This window comes from Sus scrofa, chromosome 15 (genome assembly GCF_054392235.1).
Source record: "Sus scrofa isolate SSC_HxYL_T2T_F1_AM1 chromosome 15, Sscrofa_HxYL_maternal_Yorkshire_Landrace_v2.0, whole genome shotgun sequence".
NCBI lineage: Eukaryota > Metazoa > Chordata > Mammalia > Artiodactyla > Suidae > Sus > Sus scrofa.
Window position 1 is genome coordinate 115,379,119 of NC_139397.1, and position 13,811 is coordinate 115,392,929.

Genomic DNA, 13,811 nt, shown 5'->3' on the forward strand with positions numbered 1-13,811 from the left:
TTAGAAACACAAAGGAAGGATCTTAGTTCTTCATTTCCTACAAGTCTATACTGAGAATAAACTCTACGAGGGCTCTCATTTGCCAGGAGTATTTGTGCCAACAAAAGCAAAAGGCAAAAGCACAAAAATGGACCATCTTCCTTTGTCTCCTGCACCCATGCTGGCAGGAGCCAGGAGCAAGCCCCTAGCTCTGGTGGTACGGGAGTACCAGAACCATCCATGGGCACCCTGGCCACCTCCACCTACATGACAGCCAGGGCGTTGTCTTTTCCTCCGTCTTTTTTGTTTCTTTCAAGAATATTCATGTGGAGTTCCCACTATGGCTCAGCGGTAATGAACCCAACCAGTACCAGAGGACGAGGGCTTGATCCCTGGCCCCGTTCAGTGGGTTAAGGATCCATCATTGCTATAAGCTGTGGTGTAGACTGAAGACACAGCTCAGTTCTGGTGTTGCTGTGGCTGTGGCATAGGCCAGCAGGGAACTTCCCTATGCCATGGGTGTGGCCCTAAAAAGACAAAAAAAAAAAAAAAAAAAAAAAAGAATATTTATAAATCAAAAGACAAGCGGAATTTACATCCTCGCTTTGCTAGCCAGTCCCCTTTCTTTTTAAACATCTTATTTCACTGCCATAACAAGTTAAAATAAGCACAATTTGCTCAGCTTTCCAATCCAGATTGAAACACATTCACAGAGGTTTGTGCCATGATTTCCACCCCCTTGCTCTTTTGTAGGATAAATAAATCTCTGAAAAAAGCAACTGCCCAACTAGAGTGCTCAAGGCATGCCAGTGAAAGGGCTGGAATCTTAATTCAATTGAATCCCAAGCTTGAAAAGAAGTCAGCTCACCCAAGAGAAAACCTACATGGTTGAGTGAGAAACCCAGGGCTTGTTGAATTCAGGTTATCTGCCCTTTACTCTCTCTCTCCATTCACAGAATCCTTACCCATATAAGCTGCCCAGTGCAGAGCACGCCGGTCCTTCTTGTCAAACGCATTGATGTTTGCCCCTTTGGCCAAGAGTAAGTTGACCATCTGAAAGATAACCCATGGTGAAATCAAGTGTATACTCTGCAGTGGTGAGGGCGCCTCACCATCGGCAGGTGATCTGAGCCAAACTAACAACAAATCTAAAGGCAGGTCAGAGATCTGAAGTTCAAAGCAGGAAGACATCACAGCCAACTTGCGGCCTATTGTCAGAGGAAAAGACTGAGAGGTTGGCTAATTTTTCGAGGCACTGTGTTAGGAGTACAGTTGAGGAGTTCCCATTCTGGTGCAGTGGTTAACGAATCCAACTAGGAATCATGAGGTTGCGGGTTCGATCCCTGGCCTCACTCAGTGGGTTAAGGATCCGGCATTGCCGTGAGCTGTGGTGTGGGTTGCAGACGCGGCTCGGATCCCGCGTTGCTGTGGCTCTGGTGTAGTTCAGCGGCTACAGCTCCGATTAGACCCCTAGCCTGGGAACCTCCATGTGCCACAGGAGCAGCCCTAGAAAAGGCAAAAAGACCCCCCAAAAATTAATTAATTAAAAAAATTAAAATAGGTATAGTTGAAAGTTTGGTGTCCAAATATTCCTGTCATATTCTCTAAAAAGCCTCACCAATGAGATTAGGTTCCACGTGGGGCTAAGAGGGTCTGGTGGCAGTTGGGGGGGAGATTCTTGTTCCCAGTGATGAGAATACCCACCTCCACATGGCCGTTCAGCGCGGCATGGTGCAAGGCTGTGCGCCCCCCTCGGTCGGAGACATTGACGCTGCTCAGCAGGGGAATGATCACCTCTGCACACTTGACCGCCTTGTTGGCGGCTGCCACGTGGAGCGGGGTCTGCCAGTTCTTGTCCCTCGCGTTGACGTCTGCCGAGTGCTTAATCAAAACTTGCACTGCTTCCTACAACAAAAAGAAGGGTTTGCAGGGGTCACTGACAAATGTCCAGCTGATCCCTAGTGGGTGTAAGTTGCGTCACCAGACCCTGGAAGTGCAGACAGGGACGGCTCCTCAGCCACACGGGCTGGCTCAAGATGCATGTTTTCTGAGACCCGCTTGGTCCTCTGGGACGAAGATTAAAACAGTGCACAGGTTAAAACAGACTCATTTTCCCTTATCTGTCTGGCCAAGAGCCCTAATGCAAATCCAAGACCAAATAAACCTTCCAAGCATAAGGTTTCCTTATAAAACACGAGGTATCCTTAGGCCAAATAAGGGCACGCCTGTGCAAGTGTGCACAGCACAATAAAGCAGCCACAGGCCAGAGGGCCCCCAAAGACATCTAAGGTGAGAAATGTCTGTCTCCTCTCCATCTCCCAAAGCCAAAGGCCCTAAAGCCCTCCAGACATTCTTGGATCAACTTATAAATCTTTGATTTTTCTCAGCCACCATCTTAATCTTCCCCGTGTGATCAATAAGCAATTGAAGGGAGAAGATGTCTCTTAAGACCTCAACTTGAGGCTATGAAATTTTTCCTTCTCTCCCCAACCTTTTTTCATGTTAAAATGGAACAACTGGAGGAGTTCCCGTCGTGGCGCAGTGGTTAACGAATCCAACTAGGAACCATGAGGTTTCGGGTTCGATCCCTGGCCTCACTCAGTGGGTTAAGGATCCGGCGTTGCTGTGAGCTGTGGTGTAGGTTGCAGACGCAGCTCGGATCTCGCGTTGCTGTGGCTCTGGCGTAGGCCGGCAGCTACAGCTCCAATTAGACCCCTAGCCTGGGAACCTCCATATGCCATGGGAGTGGCCCAAGAAATGGCAAAAAGACAAAAACCAAAAAAAAAAAAAAAAAAAAAAAAAAAAGGAACAACCTCTTCTCTACCACTGCGGAATCACAGCCAGCCTACACCACAGCTCACAGCAACGCTGTATCCTTAACCCACTGAGCGAGGCCAGGGATCAAAGCAGCATCCCCATGGATACTAGTTGAGTATCGTTACTACTGAGCCACAACAAGAACTCATGAGCCTCCCACTTTTTGGTTCTCCTTCTCTTGACCTAATCATCTTATTAGTCCCTTGAAGTGTAACTCTCCATCTTGGCTGTGCCACCTGGAGAGCTCTTAGAAATACAGGTGCCTGCCTGCACCCCAGAGATTCTAACTGGCCTTGGCATGTCTGTAAAGCTCCCTGGGGACTCTGCTGCGCAGCCAGGATTGAGAACACACTTCTTCATGAGGACACACTTCTTCAGTCAAGTGAATGATGTAACTTCTCTCAAGAAGGGAATGGCTTCCAGCTGTCTCCCTTCATGTCTAGAGACATCCCTGGGACCAGCTGGGAGGTCTCCTTTATGGATATCTTGTCAATGTGGCATCAGTAGACCAATTAAAAGCATCAGTACACACTTCTGCCATTCTTTATGGACACAGAACTTACTAGTCCACCTTAAGCCCCGCAGACCTGACTGTCCATCAACTTGATCAAGCAGGTATGTAAAAGTATCCCTGACAGTAGATGATCTCAACTCTCAAAATTAAGACTTCAATCAGGGACAATGATAAAATAAAAAGAATGTTTTATGAATCAGTAGTAGCAATATATTGAGATGAATGGCTAACTTGAACAGTAGAAGGAGATCAAAAAGAAATTAACTTTGCAAATTAGAGAATACAGCTTAAATACTGTGACTCCATTTACATGCTATAATTAAAGGGTTTATCAGTTTATTAACAGATAGGGCCCCAAGCAAACAATCAATTTGTTAAGAGTACCAAAAAGGAAGAAAAAAAAAGATATATGCCACCTATCCTCAGCAAGACTGAAGATAAAGTAATAACTATTATATATTACTTGAGACCATTTTAGAACGAAACACCTATACATGTATTAATGCTCACCGACTCTGTGAAAAACACTGCGAGAATTATGCAAAGTTGAAAGAAACATTAGTCATGCTCTATCCTAAAAACTAGCTGGGTGAATAAAATATAAGAGCATAATATACAGGTTGAATTTAAATAAGAGCAAAATATTTTTATCAATTTTTACTTCATAAATTAAGAGGTTTATGTAGATGTACTATCAATTGTTACATAGGAAGAAAATACTGGAAGCTCTATGATTATGTTATTTCTTTTAAAAAAAGAAAGCATTTTAGGGAGTTTCCTTCATGACCCAGCAGTTTATGAACCCAACTAGCATCCATGGGGATGCAGGTTCAATCCCTGGCCTCGCTCATTGGGTTAAGGATCCAGTGCTGCCGTGAGCTGTGGTGTAGGTCGCAGATGTGTCTTGGATTTGGCGTTGCTATGGCTGTGGTGTAGGCTGGCAGTTACAGCTCCAATTGAACCCCTGGCCTGGGAACTTATATATGTGATGTGGCCCTAAAAAGCCAAAAAAAAAAGAGAGAGAGAGAAAGCATTTTAACTTCTGGGTTGGTGTCCTGCCCTCTGTCAACTCCACGGAAGATCTTGCCTCACAGGGTTCCAGGCGCCCTCAGGGAAGAGTGGGCTTCCTCCGTGCTGAGGGAGTGGGCTTGCCCTCTCCACTCATTTCACTCTGAGTGCACTGAATACAGTGATGGCCTGCTGAGTCCATTTACAGGCTGCAATATGTACCTTTAAACTGAAAACACCCTAAAAGGGACAAGATTGATGCAAGGAACCCACAGATGAAAGATGATAATACCAACACAAGCATAAATAATGTGAAAGAGAGCTGACACGTCTACTCTTAGTAAAAGCTTTCTATCACCTACAGAACAAGGTAAAAGTAATGACAAATTTAATCAGCTCTGACAAGAGCTGGGCCCAAACAGAGGAATCATCAGAAGTCTATTATCCCTATGGTTATTGAAGACTATGACAAAGGAAAAGCCTTACCCTAAGCGTATCGTGCCTTAAATATTAGCTAATGATAGTAGTTCTTATATATAATTTATAAATAAATGAGATGCCTATTCTGAAGACACAGGTTGAAAAAGTTTCGCAGATACATGGCCAAGAGGGTTGGAGATAACTGTTTCAAAGAAACAGTATTAAAAAAACCAGTATATACCCCTTCCATACATTCATAGTAAAATAACAATACATACTGTTCCCTTAACTCCTTTATCTTGAACCTTACTGTACTGTCCTTGTACAGATTCTTGCTTTGCATTAAATACTATATGTTTAGGAGAGACTAACAAAACAGAAGATATGGCATAAATTTCACAAATTTATACCATAAGACCAATGAATTCATGAGAAATTTGTTTTACAAAAGTAACAAAATGTGACTGATTACTTTTAGAGTAAACCGGACTAGGTGAATGAGATATTACCTAGAAGAGGCCCTAGTTTTAAATGAATACCTAGGAAAGATCAGCATTGCACACACAGCACAGTTTAAGCAACGAAAATATACATTTACATGTCAGTTACAGTTTATATATAAATAAGTGCTTTCAGAGTTTGTGGGAGAAAAAATATATTTTTAAATATATAATACTTCCAAAAATATTGTAATCACAGATGAATTTTGTGATTTGGGTGTGTTTTTATAAATAGAGTTTTATTGGAGAACAGCCTCATTCACCTATTAACATATGATCTATGGTTGCTTTCAAATTATAACAGCAGCGGTGATTATTTGTGACAGAGACCACAGGCAGCCATCGAAGCCTACAATATTTATTATCTTGCCCTTTACAGAGAAAGTTTGCATACCTCTAGACTAGTTCCCTGTTTGATTTAACACAAATTAAAAATTATCAAAACTGGTTAATATAAAATTTTCTTATTTACCAGCATGAAAAAAAATACTGTTTTATTTTTTGTTTTTTTTTGTTGGCCACGTCCACAGCATGTGGAAATTCCCAGGGCAGGACTGAACCTGAGCCACAGGAGAAACCCAAGCCACAGCAGTGAAAATCTTTTTTTTTTTTTTTTTTTTTGTCTTTTTGCCATTTCTTGGGCCTTTCCAAGAAATAGCACAGTATATGGAGGTTCCCAGGCTAGGGGTCTAATCGGAGCTGTAGCCACCAGCCTACACCAGAGCCACAGCAACACGGGATCCAAGCCATGTCTGCAACCTACACTACAGCTCATGGCAACGCCGGCTCCTTAACCCACTGAGCAAGGGCAGGGATCAAACCCGCAACCTCATGGTTCCTAGTCAGATTCCTTAACGGCTGAGCCACAACGGGAACTCCTCCAAATTGTCTTTTAAAGAGGGCAGGTTCTATGAAAAGAGTCAGAGGCCTCTGTGCTCAGCTCTTGCTATGCAGTGGTGGGTCTATACTGAATTTTGGGAAGGGGCTGAACAGAGCGGCATTGTTCTGCATAATAAAGTGAGAAGCATTTAGATGCAGCAGGAAGTAAGGAATGAAGACAGAGAAAGAAGAGAGAGGACAGGGCCTTGTAGCCCAAGGCAAGGGGTACACCTGGGTGGGAACAGAGTCAATAGGCCAAAAGGGAAGAGGAGAAAGCTGATGTATAAACCCAATGAATGAATGCAGCAAGAACAGGCTTGTTGGAGACAGGTAACCAAAACTTAAACCTCCAGGAATTCTTTGGAATCACTGGAGGAATATTAGACTTTGCACAAGATATGGCATGTAGTTTCTAGTCAGTCATATTCATTTAGAAGGCAGGGGCCCCTCACCAACACGTGGGTTACATCTAAAAAATTAGAAAAGGAAAAGTACATCTAAAAAATTAGAAAAGGAAAAGCTTCAAGTTTATCAATCAGATGTAGAAAAACAGAAGCAGGGAGGGTCTCTGAAATTTCTTTTCATGTAAACTTTAACTCCCACATGAGTGCCCACTTCATCACGTGTCTTTTGTATCCACGCTCACTTTTACAGCTCAAGGACACCTAGAATAATCCTTACGTTTATTTCTCTACCTTTATAAAATGTTTTGACTTCACCATTCTTCATTTTTAGCTTTAGATCTGCTTTGATGAACTGCACAGTTTTCATCTTACGTGACAAGAAAGGACTCGATCAAGAAATACTTAGTACATAAAAGATGGGTTCCTATTTAATTTCCAAGGATTAACCTTTTTTTCTTAAAATGAAAATATAAGTAGTATAAAGTGATTATGGGAGTTCCCACTGTGGCTCAGTGGAAACAAATGACTAGTATCCATAAGGACAGAGGTTTGATCCCTGGCCTTGCTCAGTGGGTTAAGGATCTGGCGTTGCCATGAGCTGTGGTATAGGTCACAGACACAATTTCGATCTGGGGTTGCTGTGGCTGTGGTGTAGGCCAGAGGCTACAGCTCCAGTTTTCCCCCTAGCCTGGGAACTTCCATGTGCCACGGATGCCGTAAAAAAATAAATAAATAAAAAATTTAAAAAAGGCAAAAAATAAATGGAATGATAGTGGAATTAAACTCACAAAGATACAGGATATTACAAGTGAAAAAGGGCTCTGGATCATCTGATAGGCAGCTTCATCTTACAGGCAAGACAGCTGGAATCAAGGGCCATGGTTTGCCAGCCTGGCCTTCTTAAGGGTTCCTGCATTTTCTAGCAGCTCAGAGCATACTCGGTGGACAGTGTTAGCCAGACACCCCCCTGCATAAATACTTTTAAATGTTAATTCTCCTTACTTACATTTTTAAACTCTGAGCTTTCAGTCTGCCAAACTGGTTTCATATATTTAATTAAAATGTAATATAACGCTTTCACCAAAACAAAGCTTTGATTTAAAAAGACCACAATTTTCTTTTTTAAAGTTGCATGTCTCTTTCAAAAATTTTAATCCTGGAAGCATTTTAACTTGGTTTTAAGAGGAACTAATTCTATGGCTGTTTAGGGAATTAATGATTTGTGTAGTCAAAAGAAATCCCTCTTTAACAGACTTGTGCTTGCCAAGGGAGAAGGGGGGAGGGAGTGGGATGGATTGGAAGTTTGGGGTTAGTAGATGAAAACTATTACATTTAGAATGGATAAAACATGAGGTCCTGCTATATATAGCACAGGGAACTATATCCAGTCTCCTGGGATAGACATGATGGAAGATAACAGATAAAAGATAAAAGAATGCATGTGTGTGCGTATATATATACACACATATACATATATGTATGTATTAATGACTAGGTCACTGTTGTACAGCAGAACTTGCCACAACATGGTAAATCAACTATACTTTAATAAAAAATAAATATAAAAGAGAAAGAGAATATATATGTATGACTGAATCATTTTGCTGTACAGCAGAAATTAATATTGTAAATCATCTTCAAAAAATTTTTTTTAATTAAAAAAAAAGAAATCTTTCTTTTCCTATATCGCACATTGGCTAAAACATTAACAGCAAGGACTTTGCTTTGGCAGAAACTTTTTTTTTTTTTTTTGTTTTTTCTTTTTGTTGTTGTTATTGTTGCTATCTCTTGGGCCGCTCCCGCGGCATATGGAGGTTCCCAGGCTAGGGGTTGAATCGGAGCTGTAGCCACCGGCCTACGCCAGAGCCACAGCAACGAGGGATCCGAGCCGCATCTGCGACCTACACCACAGCTGACGGCAACGCCGGATCGTTAACCCACTGAGCAAGGGCAGGGACCGAACCCGCAACCTCATGGTTCCTAGTCGGATTCGTTAACCACTGCGCCACGACGGGAACTCCCTGGCAGAAACTTTAAAGGTAAAAAAGCAACTAATGTGGGGGAAGGGAAGCTGAACATTTTCTGCATCAGGAAAGGACACTTTAAACAGTCCTTCTCAAGCTATGGGCAGGGAAGGACCAGGTTTTTTTTTTTTTGAAATTTATTATTTCAAATTCACCAAGAGTAATTAGAATAATAAAGTGAAAAAAAGACAAAGACACACATCTAAACTCAATTATTTTGTGATTAAATTTAGCAGGCATGAAATTACGCTATCCAATTTCTCTGAAGGTCTCTGAATGCTAACTCAGGTCACAACAGGTAAGAATAAACCTCAGGCCAATCACAAGCCACACGGTGAGCAGGGCTGCCTCAGAGCCTTGGTTTCTTTCTTAATGAACCAGCAGGTGTGAGGGCTCCTCAGGCATTTCTCTGGAGTGGAGGGATCAGCCTAGTTAGCATTCAGCCCTAGGATGGCAGGCAGGCCTTGTTGGATTATACTCCACAGCAGGCCATCCTATATGAGACACAGAAATAATAGACAGAGGAAGGAACTGTCACGAGATGTCACACAGGAGGGAATTGGGGACGGCATCTGCAGTCACTTCATTTCTACTTTTTATGACTTTCTCCTTTTACAAAAGGTCACGCCAACCCTGTGTAAGAAGCAGAAACATACAATGTGGCACACGGAAAAGATGAGAAAGAAACAGGATACAGGGGCCTTAAAAACCGTCACCCTTAATATTTGCTTTCTTACTCTCAAATGTGCATTGCACTTAAATGGTCATAAATTAGTCATGGAAAAGTAATTCTTTATGACTCTACAGAGTCCTTGCAGGCATAAACAATGTCAATTTTTATAAACTGTAAGTTGCCGCAGACCAGGCTCTGAGTCTTAGGCAATTCTCTGTACTTTCCACAAAGCCTCACAGGTATCTGCTATATAGTGTACAGTCAATAATTTGGGGTAGAATAAATATATTGGTATAATCACTGGTGAACTCTCTAAGTAGTAATATGCAAAAATTAACAAGACATTTACGTGGGCTGATGGCCCTGAGGCTGCGCTCAAACCCTGAAGGCATTCACTCTATTACTGTAAAATAACAACCATTTGGGGCTTTTATCCTCTCTTGATTATACCAATTTCATATTCTGTAAGAACTGTCTAAATTGGTGCTCAACAAATGTGTCCAAATTAATCAGAGCATTCTTCTAAAGTACACATTATTAAACTAAACTTGGCATTATTACTTTAATTACTATTAGAGTATAGTTATTTTGAGAACCAGTAGTACAAAGGAGAGAACTGGGGATATGAAAGATTTCAAACTATTCAAGAAGCACTTGTTTTAAACATTGGGAAGGCCAGTATTCCCCTTGTGGCTCAGCAGTAACAAATCCAACTAGTATCCATGAGGACATGGGTTCGATCCTGGCCCCGCTCAGTGGGTTAAAGGAGCTGGCGTGGTTATGGTGTAGGCTGGCAGCTGCAGCTCCAATTTGATCCCTAGCCTGGGAACTTCCACATACCACAGGTGCGGCCCTAAAAAAAATTTAAAAAATAAAAATAAAAAATTGGGAAGGCCAGGTAATAAAGTACTCCTGATCTTTTTTTAAAATTATTTATGTAATTAATTTTTATATCAAAGTGTAGTTCATTTACAGTGCTATTAGTTTCAGGTATACAACAAAGTGATTAAGTTATATATACATATATATTTTTTCAGATTCTTTTCCCTTATAGGTTATTACAAAACTGTGAGTATAGTTCCCTGTGCTAAATAATAGGTCCTTGTTGGTCATCTATTTTATGTATAATAATGTGCGTATGTGGAATCCCCAAATTCTAATTTATCCCTCCCTCCTCTCTTTCTCCTTTAGTAACCATAAATTTGTTTTCTATGTCAGTGGGTCTATTTCTGTTTTGTATATAAATTCATTTGTATTTTTTTTTAGATTCTACATATAAGTGATATATGATATTTATCTTTGGCTTACTTCACTTAGTATGATAATCTCTAGGTCCATACATGTTGCTACAAATGGCATATTTCATTCATTTTTATGGCTGAGTAATATTCCATACACACACACACACACACACACACACACACACGCACACACACACACACCACGTCTTCTTCATCCATTCATTTGGTGACAAACACGTAGGTTGCTCCTATGTCTTAGTTACCAGAAACAATGCTGCAGTGAACACTGGGGTGAGTGCATGGATCTTTTCAAATTATATGTTTCTCTGGATATGTGCCCAGGAGTGGGACTGCAGGATCATACGGTAGTTCTATTTTTAGTTTTTTTCAGGAAGCTCCATACTGTTTTCCATAGCGACTGTACCATTTTTCATTCCCATCAAATGTATAGGAGGGTTCCCTTTTCTCCACACCCTCTCCAGTATTTATTATTTGTAGACTTTTCAGTGATAGTCACTCTGGTGTGAGGTGATATCTCAAAGTTTTGATTTGCATTTCTCTAATAATTAATGACGTTAATCATTTTTCATTGGACTGTTGACCAACTGTCTTCTTTGGAGAAATGTCTATTTAGATCTTCTATCCATTTTTTGATTGGGTTTTTTGGGTTTTTGATATTGAGCTATATGAATTATTTATATTCTCCACCTTTAATATCGGGTCTCAAAGTGTGGCATGTAGACCACACGCATCAGAATCTTCTTTTTGAAAGGCTGACTTCTGGGCTCAGTTACAGGCTTCATCAGAATCCCTGAAGGTGAGTTTCTAGAAGAAGTACTTTTAAAAAGTACCACAGATGATCTGAATGCACACGAAATCTAAGTACTATGCATCTACAGGTTTTTTTTGGTTTTTTTTTTGTTTTGTTTTTTTTTTTTTTTTGTCTTTTTGCCTTTTCTAGGGCTGCTCCTGCACCAATGGAGGTTCCCAGGCTAGGGGTCTAATCAGAGCTATGGCTGCCAGCCTATGCCAGAGCCAAAGCAACTCGGGATCCGAGCCGCGTCTGCAACCTACACCACAGCTCATGGCAACGCCGGATCCTTAACCCACTGAGTAAGGCCAGGGGATTGAACCCTCAACCTCATGGTTCCTAGTCACATTCATTAACCACTGAGCCATGACGGGAACTCCCGCATCTACATTCTAATTGGTTATAAAAATGCTTACTTTCTTCTCATTGCATGTACAATTTATATTCTATATGTGATCATCTTTTTAGAATCACAAAAGTAATTTATGGAAAGCAATAACATTCTAGTCTCCCATATATTTTTTTCAATTCTCCTGTCTACCAGCATTTAGCTCACAATAATGACAATGTTTTTTAGAGGAAAGGGAAAAATATAATTTTAAAAATTTAAGCTATAGAGCCAAGACATGGAAACAACCTAAATGCCCATTGACAGAGGAGTGTATAAAGATGTGGTACGTGTACACAATGGAATATTACTCAGCCATTAAAAGGAAAGAAATAACAGTATTTGCAGCAACATGGATGGACTGAGAAATTATAATGCTAAGTGAAGTTAGCCAGACAGTGAGACACCAGCATCATGTGCTATCGCTTACATGTGGAATCTAAAAAAAAGGCACAATGAACTTCTTTGCAGAACAGAACTGACTCACAGACTTTGAAAAACTTAAGGTTTCCAAAGAAGACACGTTGGGGGTTGGGGGGATGTGCCTAGGGTTTGGGACGGAAATGCTATAAAATTGGGTTTTGATGACTGTAAACGTAATAAAATTCACTGAATAATAAAAAAATTAAGCTATAAAATGAAATGTGTATGCTGCTCAGGTCTGGGAAATGTCTTTACACCTGTTGGACCTCTGTCTGCACAGACACAAAAACAGATGCATTTTATGAGCTGGGTCAGTATCCCTAAGGGTGCCGGTGTGATGTAAGGGCAACAGTGGGAGCACAGTAGTCAACAGAGCCTGTTCTCTGGATACCACCCTCCTCTTCACTGGCTACAGTGTCTTAGGCTTCTTCTCTGAGGTCACATTTCCTAAATTAGGGTTAATTTCTGTGTTCATCTCAAAGAATGATTCAGAGGTTAAAATGGAATAATGTGCAGAAAGAGTTCATCATGACAATACATATTTGAACACAACATCCTCCATTCTATCCCCCAAAGACAGAATACAACCATTTGCAACACTTCTAACCCCCAAATAGCCTCTAGAACAGAAAAGTGACAGGTTCAGTAACTCTCCTTTGGTGCTACTCTCAGTTCATTAGCGAAGAAAAGGCCTGTGTGAAAGGCCAGCCACATTTGGACACAGGCCACAGCAGGCTCTGTGCCTGGCTGTCTGCTCCCAACACTGTGTCCCAAAAGGGACATCTGTAACCCCTCAAGGCCCACACTGTACCAGTGCCTTCCATGGAGTATAGGCCTCCACAAACATGTGTTAAGCCCTTCAGGTCTGTATTCATTTCCTTCTGTCCCCCAGAGCTGTTCTTTTCCAAGAGAGAAAACTAGAAAAGCAACAAAAATAAGCTAAACAGGGGAAACCATGTGAAATAACTCCCAACAACACTTCACATACGTTCCCCTGGCAGCCCCAAAACTTGCTGATCTCTGTCATCCAGAATTGCAAAATATGCTTCCTTAACATTTTGGTAAGAGACTCTCCTCGTTTCTTCACAGCTGTGGGAGCAGTCAAGGAAAGGGGATGAGGGGAGGCTTCAGGGAGTCGGTAAGAAGACAATGCTATTGGGCTCCAGGGATCTGTTTGCTTTCCTCTCTGGGAATCCCAAGCATGGGATTGGGGGAGGGGGAGCCTAGAAGGGAACACACAACACAGCCTCGTCAGTACCAAGTCAGTCTGAGAGGTTCACCTCCACAGCCCAACCTAATTTGGACAATTTTCAAGGGATAGGACCATGCCTTGATCTACTTTCTTGACTACCCAGGAGCTTTTATAACATCAAGCATGGGTGAATATTGAATCGATATGATGATCGGATACTCCTACTGCTGCAACAGCTTCAGGAAATGAATTTAGCAAGTGAACACTATTTTTCCAGGCACAGAAACTTAAACATGAAATTTGCCTGATGGAAAGAAGGCTCAGAAATGTTGACATCTACTGAACCCTTTGACTTAAACTGTTATCTGTGTTGCATGCTATTTTTGAAATGTGCTCAGATTTTGCAAGATCCAGTGGCTTAACTTGCTTTTAGTGCCACACTCCCATAAACAAACCTCAAGTTAGTTTAACTTTCATGCATGAAAGATGATGCCCACCAGAATTCTCCGTTCTCGATACTAGCTCCACATTAGCAGTG

The 13,811-nt window shown here is 41.4% G+C and overlaps 1 protein-coding gene across 7 annotated transcripts in view; it reads right to left on the minus strand.

Annotated features, from left to right (window-relative positions):
- Positions 1 to 13,811, minus strand: part of ANKRD44 (ankyrin repeat domain 44) — a 342,621-nt gene that overhangs the window by 133,734 nt on the left and 195,076 nt on the right. For all 7 annotated transcript variants that reach the window (XR_014830016.1, XR_014830017.1, XM_021076238.2 and 4 more), the window contains exons 5-6: positions 1,684 to 1,884; positions 945 to 1,032 (exon numbers count right to left, since the gene is read on the minus strand). Coding sequence is in view for 5 of the 7 variants with exons in the window: in XM_021076238.2 (XP_020931897.1) it covers positions 945 to 1,032; positions 1,684 to 1,884 (289 nt within the window). In the remaining 2 variants the exon portion in view is untranslated. The remainder of the gene's footprint in view (positions 1 to 944; positions 1,033 to 1,683; positions 1,885 to 13,811) is intronic.